This window comes from Mustela putorius, unplaced genomic scaffold (genome assembly GCF_011764305.1).
Source record: "Mustela putorius furo isolate JIRA1106 unplaced genomic scaffold, ASM1176430v1.1 tig00001033_pilon_pilon_pilon, whole genome shotgun sequence".
NCBI classification, from domain to species: Eukaryota; Metazoa; Chordata; class Mammalia; order Carnivora; family Mustelidae; genus Mustela; species Mustela putorius.
Genome location: NW_025421540.1, coordinates 1,512,382 through 1,522,658, shown reverse-complemented (window position 1 = coordinate 1,522,658; position 10,277 = coordinate 1,512,382). Strand labels below are relative to the sequence as shown.

The window sequence follows — 10,277 nt, the reverse complement described above, 5'->3', positions numbered from 1 at the left end:
CAAGAACACATCCTTGACTAGGAGGCTGGTGCACCCCAAACTCCAGGGGCACAGGGGCTCCTGGGCTCGGGACCCTTCCAGCCCCGGCCCCATGTATCTTTCCATCTGGTGGTTCGCCGGTAACCTTTGTGATGAATCAGCATTCTAGCAAGTAAATGGTTTTTCTCAGTTCTATGAGCTATTCTAGCAGATGAATCAAACCCAAGCAAGGGGTCGTGGGCACCTCAGATTTCTAGATGGTCGGAAGCACAGGTACCTGCTCACTCGTTGTGCCTGAAGCGTGCGTGTGTGGAGGGGCAGGGCAGACCACGCCCGGACCTGTGCCGGCTGCGTTATCTCCGGATGGATAACCTGGGACCCAGGGGCTGGGATCTGTGCAGAACGGAGAACTGGCAGAGGACACTCCACCGGCCAACACTCAGTTCTCCTCCTCCTCCATTTCTCCCGAAGGCCTTTATTAAGAACCACCATGGTTTGGTTCTCCAGCAACTTTTATTGGTCAGAGGATGTGGAATTATATGCAGTACCTGTGGTTTCATGAATAGGCTCATTTAGAAACCAACTTCACATTCATTTAAAAAATTCCTGCTTTTGAATAAATGATGTGTAGAACAGACATGCTCCTGTCCCAGGCAAAATGCGGCTCAGACGTGAGCGGCCCACGGAACTGTCATAAATGCGACACTGCATCCAATGTTCTCCCAGCCCGGTCCACGGAGTAGCTCAGTCTCAGAGTCTGCGTCATATTCTGACTTTTCAAAAGAAAATATCCATGGCATTGGAAAAAAAAAAAGCAAAATGGAAGTACCTAAAACAGATACGTACTATTTTCCTCCAAATCCACCTTCCAGTCTGTGGCGCCGCTGTGCTCTGTTGACTCCGTCAAACAACAAAAGCGGTGGGCAGCTTCTAACTGAAAGGCAATGAAATCTCCCAGTCTGCAGCTAAAAGTCACAGTGAAAGAACACACTGAAGGTGAAGAATGCTTTTTAACCTTTTAGCCTTAAATAACACTGTATTCCAACTTTAAAGAAAAGTTCTATTATATGCTTTTTGCATTGACATTTTAAAATATCAGAACAAGTCTTTGTAATACAATATATATAATACTTCAATACACCGTAGGTGAATTAAAAACATGTCAACTTGATAACCGTAGTAAGGCATTTAAGTATTCAGCGAAAGCTATACAGAAATTTCTTAATGAGTGGTATTCCTTTAATATTGACTTGATTTAGTGGGTTTCCTTAAAACAAACACGAAACAATAAAAGACTTAAAAAAGAGGCAGTGACATCATACACTGAATCCCAGGAAAAGCACAGTTAACAAACAATGTCTTCCAGCAGGGGACCATCAAGAGCAGTAAACCAGAAACACAGGAGCAGCCCCAGATTACACCATCCGTCACACTTACGAACAGCCAAAAGCAGAACGGATCTCCCAGTCTGGCGCCTAAAACACAGCGGGCCCTCAGGCTATGCTTCCCAAACTGGTCTGGATGAAGATACTTTAAAGTTGGCAGAGTACTGGACAGTGTAAAGTTCATGGAAACACTCCACGTTTCATTTTACCTCCGTGTGGGGATAACTACTGGTCTAGCATTTCAAGGGCGGATGATGGAAACACTTGAAGGACGGTGGCAGGCGGAGTGCTGCACTGGCCACCGAGGCCAGAGTCTGTGAGTGTCAGGTCGTAAATGTAACCAGCTGTGCGCGACACCTGACGTGATGACCCAAGGACACCTCACCACTAACATATGATTAAGAACAACAACATCTTTGACTGCACTTAGGGCAACATTCTACCATGCCCGACGTCAGATACCATGCTGTGGAGACGTGATTCGCTGGAGCATATATACGGCACACAGGATTGCAACCAAAAGTGAAAGGGAAATATGGAGCAGAAAATCTTTACATACATGTATACACCTCACAGGACCGTCCATTTAATGAGATTTATTACTATCTGATTCGCTGTGCCACATCTATAAGCTTGCATAACACCCCGGATCATTTTTCTTCGCACAAACATCTACTTCTGTATAAAGTAGGAAAAGATGGTGGTAAAAAAACTTCTTCTTCAAGGTCCAACAACTGTGTCCCAAGTACCACTGTATGAACACCTAAAATATATTAAGAACAATTTAGAAATATGCATAACTATAAATGTACAGACAAACATAGCTTGAAGTCCCATTGGGACTCAGTGAATGTATCTTCCAACTTCACTTAAACCTACCTAAACCTGTTAGATAATGTGGTAGGTACGTTAAAAAAGTCCACTGCGGTAAATGGGAAAAAGAAAGCTTTAGAAAGGTAAAATCTCCATCTGCAAGTTTTCATAAATAAGCCTTCTATTTTAGCAACAGATACATTTAGACTTCAACTTACCCAAAAGTCTCCTTATGGATACAAAGGCAGAAAAATCTCTATCCCAATTACTCCCTCCACTTACCACTCATCCTTTCGTTCTGACCAAGAACCTAAAGATTTCCTATAACGCTTAAATTCTTTCAAGCAGAACATCTTTTCTAATTGGTAGAGTTTAACCGACCATTTCCTGTTTGATCTGTTCTTTACTCATTTTCTTCTTCTGCCTTCTTTTTGATTAGTTAGCTTAATTTTGTGTTTACTCCATGTAAATTCCTATGTTCGCTCATTAGCCAAAACTTTTTTTGTCCTGTTATTTTAGTGGTTGCTTTAGGATTTTTTTCTTATGATTTTGTGTTTTTCTTATGAAGATTTTTTATTTTTATATTTTCCCATACGCCTCTGCCCACACACGTGCAGAGCCTCCCCCATTATCGACATCCCGGACCAGGGAGGTCCGTCTGTTAGGACTGATGGAGCTCCACTAACACACAATTGTCATCGTCACCCGAAGTCCATTATTTACACCGTGGTTTCCTCCAGATGCTGGACAAATATACAGTGACAAGTGTCTATCATCGCGGTATTATGCAGGGTATTTTCACTGCCCCAAATATCGTCCATGCTCTGCCTATTCACTCCTCCCATCCTCAACCTGAAAACCACTGACCTAGTTGTTACTGCCACAGTTTCATCTTTTCCAGAATGTCAGTGTGGGGACCACGCAGGATGGAGCCTTTTCTCCAGATGGCGTCATTCACTTAGTAACGTGCTCTCACAGTCCTCCACTCTCTCATGGCTTGATAGCTCATTTCTTCTTAGCACCGAATAACTGCACTGCTTGGATGTACACAGGTTAGTCTATCCATTTGCTGAAGACCATCTGAGATGTTTTTAAGTTTTGGTAATTACGAATAAAGCTGCTATAAACATCCACGTGCAGATTTTTGTTTTCTTTTCTCTTTTTAAGCAGGCTCCATCCTCAACATGGGGCTTGAACTCATGACCTTGAAAGTTAGAGTCACCAGCTCTACCAGCTGAGCCAGCCAGGCACCCCAGATTTTGGTGTTTGCACCTCCTTTCAGTAAATACGGAAGCAGTGAGCCTGCTGGGTCATGTTTACAGAGTGTGTTTACTTTGTGAGAAGCTGATCCATGGTCTTCCAAGGTGGCCGCACCATTCCGCCCTCCCGCCAGCAACGAGTGACCATTCCGACCACTCCACATGCTTGCCAGCATCTGGTGGTGTCCGTGTCTAGTATTTTGGCCATTCCAGTGTATTGTAGTGGTATCTCACTGTTGCTTTCATCTGCATGTCCCTGACGACGATGCCTGCAGTATCTTCATAAACTCGCCGCTGTCTACAGTGTATGCCTCCTTTGGTGAGGCGTCCGCTATAGTGTTTGGTCATTTTTCTTATTAAGTTGGAAGGGTTCTTTGTCTATTTGGATAATAATCCTTTATTAGATATGTCTTGGGAATATTTTTTCCCAGTCCGTGGCCTGTCTTCTCTATCTCTCCTCATCTTTCTTAAAGCAGAAATCTTGTATCAGCTTATCAATTACATCTCCCATGGATCGTGCCTTTGGTGTTGGTTCGAAAAAGTCACTGTCATACTCAAGGTCCTCTAGGTTTCTTTCCTATGTTATCTTATAGGAGTTGAAGAGTTTTATGTTTTACATTTGGGTCTATGATCCATGTTGAGTTAATTTGTGTAAAGGGTGTAAGGTAGGTGTCTAGATTTTTTTTTTTTTTTAATGCAGATGGCCAGTTGTTCCAGCGCCTTTTATGGAAAAGACTATCTTCACTCCATTGCCTTATCTGTGTTCCTTCATCAAGTGACTATACTTATGTGGATGTATTTCTGCGCTCTCTATTCTGTTCCACTGATCTGCTTGTTTTTATTTTCATCGATACCAAACGGTCTTGACGACCACAGCTGGACAGTGTCTTGAAGTCCATTAGCCACAGTCCTCCAACTTCGTTGTTCTTCCATCCTGTCTTGGCTCTTCTGGGTCTCTTGCTACTCCATAAACTATAGAATCAGTTTGGTCTTCCTCATATAGATCTTGTACACATTTTATAGGAATCATACCTAAGTATTCGCTTTTTTGAATGCTAATATAAACAGTATTGATTTCAAACTGTACTTGTTTATCAGTGGTACACAGGAAAGTGACTGGCTTTGTACACTAACTGTATCCTGCAATCTGACCTTGCTGTGTAACTGCTTAGGCAGGAGTCTATGGATTCTTTCAGATTTTCTACATTATAGATAACCAAGTCACCTGTGAACAAAGACAGTTTCTTCCTTCCCTATCTGTATTCCTTTCATTTCCTCTTCTCATCTTCTGCGTTAGCTAGAACTTCCAGTACAATGTTGAAAAGGACTGGTGAGGTGACATCCTTGCCTGTTCCTTTCAATAATGGGAAAGCTTCAGGTTTAATGATGTTAGTGGTAGTTTTCTGTCGATATCCTTTACCAAGCTGAGGAAATTCCCCTCTATTCCTAGTTTACTGAGAATTTTCATCATGAATGTGTACTGGATTTTGTCAAATGATGTTTCTCTTCACAGGATCATGATTTTTCTTCTTTAACCCATTCATGTGATGGGTTTTGGAATGGTGAGCCAGCCTTGCATACCCAAAATAAATCCCACTTGGAAGTGGTTTAGAATTTTTTTTTGTACATTGCTGATTTAATTTACTAATATCTTATTGTGGATTTTTGCATTTATATTCATGAGAGATACTGGTCTGTAGTTTTCTTCTAATGTCTTTGGTTTCAAAATTAGGGTAATACTGGCCTCATAGGATGAGGTAGGCAGCATTCCATCTGTTTCTCTCTTGTGAAAGAGACTATAGAGAAATGGTATAATTTCTTCCTTAAATGTTTGGTAGGATTCACCAGTGAACCCATCTGGGTCTGGTACTTTCTGTTTTGGAAAATTATTAATCACAGGTTCAACTTCTTTAATAGATGTAGACCTATTCAAGTGGCCTATTTTTTCTTGAATTTTGGCAAATTATGTCTTTTAATTAATTGGTCTAGTTCATCTACGTTATCCAGTTTGTGGGTATAGAATTATTCATAGTGTTCCTTTATTGTCCTTTTAATGTCCGTAAAACCTGCAGTGATGTCCCCTCTCCCATTTTTGATATTAGTAATTTATGAACCCCCTTTTCTTAATTAGTTTGGTTATAGGCTTATTGATTTTACTGATCTTTTCAAAGAATTAGCTTTGATTTTACTGATTTTTCTCTATTGACTTTCTGGTATTAATTTCATTAATTTCTGTTGTAATTCTTATTTCTTCTGCCTACTTTGGATTTAATTTGCTCTTGTTTTTCTAGTTTTCTATGGCAGACACTTAGATGACTGATTTTAGATCTTTCTTCTTTTCTAAGTATGCATTCAATGCTTTATATTTCTCTCTAGGCACTGCTTACACAGCCTCCACCCACATTTTCATAAGGTGAATTTCATTTAGTTCAAAATGTTTTTAATTTCTTCTTGAGACTTCTCCTTTGACCCAAGAGTTACTTAAAAGTGTGTTGTTTAACCTCCACATATTTTGGGTTTTCCAGTTATCTTTCTGTTACTGACTTCTACTTTCATGCCACTGTAGTCCAGGAGAAGACATTGTACAATTTCTGTTCTTTTAAATTTGTTAAACTGTGGTTTTATAGCTCAGAATGTGGTCTATCTTGCTGCACATTCCACATGAGCTTGAGAAGCATGTGTATTCCACTGTTGCTGAAATATCTAACTTTTAATTACCCACTCACCTCTCAGGTTCATAACGACGCTGCAAAGAGGAATGAGAAGCTTCAAGGTTAAGCATGCGCAGGACTCCAGAGCAGTGGACAGAGTCTACGGTAAGAGGGCCAGCAGAGGTGATGTGACAAGAGCACCTACCTGGATACTCTGCTTCTCTAACAACCACATTCCTGAGCGCTTGGGGCCTGTGCACGACGCGGTGACCGCAGCTGTCTCAAGGCGGCATCCCCGTACTGAATACCAGAGCCCATTCTTTCCGGGTCCAGCTCACCTGAGTACCAAACAAGTTTTCTTTAAAAAAAGCTTTCATGTTTCCGTGATCCCCAAGAATATGTTAAGTGAAAAAAAAAAGTGCAGAATGCTGTGTATAAACAGTTGTTCTGAATAATGAGCAAAAAATATACACATATGTTTTCTTATATGGGCACAAAAATATCTTTGGAAGGAATGAGAATGGGGGGTGCCTGGGTGGTTCAGCTGGTTAAACGTCAGCCTTTGGCTCATGTCATGATCCCAGCGGTTGGGGAATGGAGCCCTCTGTTAGGCTCCCTGCTCTCTCTTGCTATTTCTCTCAAATAAATAAATAAATACATAAAATCTTAAAAAAAAAAAGTGAGAATAACAGTTGACTTCAAGAAGGGGTTTTAGATGGCTCGGGGACAAGAGAGGGGCTATAATGGAGGGAGACTTCCACTGTATCCACTTTTGTATTTTTTGAATTTGGAAATATATGAATATATTATGTATACAAAGATAAATTAATTAAAAATTAAACCACAAAGAGACCATTTCCTACTTATCAGACTGGTAAGAACCCAAGTATGTTAATGCACCACCCTGTGGGCATGGCTTCGGTGAAAGAAGCACTTTCATTCGTTGTAGTGGGATCATAAATTGCTACAACCCATGCTAGGAGGAATCTGACAGTCTCTACCCAAGTTCCAGATGCACGTTCTTTGACCTGGCAATTCCACTTCAGGAACTCATCCTCTACATACCCTTCACACAGGGGAAATTATATGTAAAAGATTATTTACTGCAGTATTTGTGACAGCAAAATGTTGGCAATACTCCAACGTCCAAAGTAAACTGGTTAAATGATGGCAATACAGACAACCAACATTACACACACTCGTGTGTATATGTGCGTCAGCATACGCATGTACATGTACGGAAGTCTCTATGTGTTCATTTGTAATGATCCGTAGGTCCAGTTAGCAGAAGCAGCAAGGCGTAGAATTTATAGTACACTAACTTTTGTGTAAAAAAAAAAAAAGAGGAGGAGGAGGGGTGTCTCGGTAGCTCCTTTGGTTAAGTGATTTCGGCTCACGTCCCAACTCCAGGGTGGTGAGACTGAGCCCCACGTCGGGCTCCACCCTCAGCAGGGCGCCCTCTTTTCTCCTCCCCCACCCCTCCTGTGCATGTGTGCTCTCTCTAACCAATAAATAAGTCTTGAAAAAAAGAGGAAACAGTGGTTTTTGAACCATGTGAATGTACTGCCTATTCAGAAAATTTAAAGTACTGCTGAAAAATTTTAACTTACATCTGTATATTTTCTCACCTAGATGTAATTATGATTTTGATGATCTTTTTACCTTGATGATTGCATATGCAGTATTAAGGAAGCAAAGTAATTACATCAAACCAGGTGCTAAGCTTAATAATACTCAACGCCAAGCCAATTTTAATAACAATGTTACGGAGTCTTTAAAAGTAACAGTTTTTCTGCCAAATTTAGTAAAAAAAAAATCCTTTATTTTCAGACCAAGAAAATCCAGAAGGATGAAGGGTCCCTCTTTTCCATCTGGGCCCTTGACGCTCTCTCCCTGCAGCTCACCCCGCATCCTGCTGTCTGTCATCTCCTCTCCTTTCCTTCCACCTGTTTCTCTCTCTCTCTCTCTCAGCATTCACACAAGCTAACATTCTTCCATTACCAAAACCTCTTTAAGTTAACCCTTTGTGCCCTACGCTACCACTACTTTCCTTCCAGAGAAGAGTCAACACTCACTCTGCCTTCTCACCTCCTCTTTGTTCCTCAATTGCTGTCTTCTATTTTCTTAATTCTACTGGCATTGATCTTGATAAAGAAGCCCAACGACTTCCTATTGCCCACCCCAGTGGGTATTTTTCTAGCTTAGTTCTTGGCTTAGGAGACTGTTCTCTACTGCATTTGATAGTGAACAAGTATTTGACTCATTGTTTTGGCTGAAATGACAGACACTTTCCCCTGGTTCTTTCCAAACATCTCTCTGACCACTTCCTACTCCTCTTTTGTAGGTTCCTCCTCTTCTCCATTTCTCGGTCTCCAAGGTCTTGCTTTTGATCAGTGCTTTTCTCACTCTCAACTGCTCTCAGATGATCCTGTTCCTTCCACAGTTTCAACCACTCTATGTACTGATGGTTGACAAATGCATAGTGCTGGCCCAGACTTCTCCCCAGAGCTTATGAGATCATTCCATGGGCTTGTGCCAGTGGTACTGCAAAGGGAAGACGTCCAGAACAGAATCATCTACATGCCCTTGACCCTGCTTACCCTCTGGTTTAATGACATCTCTTTACCGAGTCACCCACGTGTGACATTTAGTTACCCCCGGCTCCTTATGCCTTCCTAACCCACCTCCTCACCACTCCCCACCCCCAAATCGACCGCCCTGTCCTACTACTCAGCACGAGTCATATGATGCTACTACCAAAATAATTCTGATTCATCTATATTTCTTCGTCTCTACTTCCACATCCTCCTCAAAGCTTTAATCAGTCACCTTTTACATGGATTACTCAAAAATGCCTTAATTGTGCTGTCCTTTCAATCCTTCCTCAACATGGCCACCTACATACATGATTTACCTCAAGTCTCAGCCTGACCACACTGCTCGCTGCTTAACATCCTTGAATAGCTTCCCGGCCTCTACAGCAGCAGTTCCTAATCCTGGATGAGCATTAGAATCAATCATATAAGAGGGCTTTTAGAAATGCTGATGCCTAGACCACACTTCAGCCCAATTATTCAGGATCTTGAGAGATGGCGCCTGGGATCTGAATTTTCAAGCATCCCAGGAGACTCTAGTGTACAGCCAGGGTACGACTCAGTAACCCACAAGATGAAGTTCCAGATCCTTGATGAGAATCACTAGTGTGGCTGCCGCCTCTCTCCAACCTTCTCACCTGCCATTCCCATGGGAGTCTCTCTGGTCCAGTGACTTTTCTTTCCGTTACTTTCAAATCATGCTGTACCCTCGGCGGGAGTACCCCACCCCATTAGCCAGCTCACCCTTCCTCACATTGTGAAAGGCTCAGCTCAGCTGTCCCTCCTCCTGGAGCCCTCCCAGACACTACCTCCCTGACCTAGCTAGGCAGGTCCCCCTTCTCTGTGTGATCCCAGGATCCTACGTACCCCTCAGTTATTGTATCCACCACACTGTATTGTAATTGTTTTTTGATGTCTCCCATGAAAGACAGTTTCCTGAGGACAAGGATTATGATTAAATCATTTTTGTATCCCAGCGCCTGACAAAGAACAGACATTCAGATATTTGATGGAATCAATTAAAAAGTAAATGTCCACATATAATTTCAGTAATATTTAAATAAAGTTCAACTTTAATAAATGACAATTATATAGTAATGGTCTAAATTTGGGTTATTTTAAATTTATTTTTACCAAAGCAACAATTACAACAATAATGAGACAGGTTACAACCGAGGCACACACTCAGTTAGCTTGAGAAATAAATTCATGATGCCCAAGCTAGAAGTATGCACATCATGCGTGTACCTAGAACTCGCTCAATCTGACTCAGGTGGTCCCCCATCACACCATGGGACCACTGCCCAGCAGGGCCAGCAAGCTGTTGACAGAGAGTGGACCACAACCCCACCTTCCTCCTCTAAGCAATGGACCCACAAAAGGCCGTGGTTCTGAAAGCAAACACATGCGGAAACCCTGTCCATTCTCTTTCACCAATGGTGCAAGGAAGCCCCTGGGAAAAAGGGGTGGGCCTTTGCCTCAGCCACGAGGATGAGACCTTCAAGACCGTAAGTGGCAATTTTAGGTTGGCAGGTGTAGAGAGGGTGCTCTTTGACCAAATCACTCCTGGAAAATTAAAAAGTGGTACTGTTGAGC

The 10,277-nt window shown here is 42.0% G+C and overlaps 1 protein-coding gene across 2 annotated transcripts in view; it reads right to left on the bottom strand.

The window, feature by feature from the left end:
• Window positions 1–473: 473 nt before the first annotated feature.
• Window positions 474–10,277, bottom strand: part of RAB4A (RAB4A, member RAS oncogene family) — a 46,975-nt gene continuing 37,171 nt past the window's right edge. Inside the window, exons 7-8 of one of the 2 annotated variants that reach the window (XM_045087086.1) lie at window positions 6,293–6,425; window positions 474–2,127 (exon numbers count right to left, since the gene is read on the bottom strand). In XM_045087086.1, coding sequence (XP_044943021.1) covers window positions 6,310–6,425 — 116 coding nt within the window. In that variant the 3' untranslated portion in view covers window positions 474–2,127; window positions 6,293–6,309. The other variant, XM_045087085.1, reaches the window with a different exon arrangement.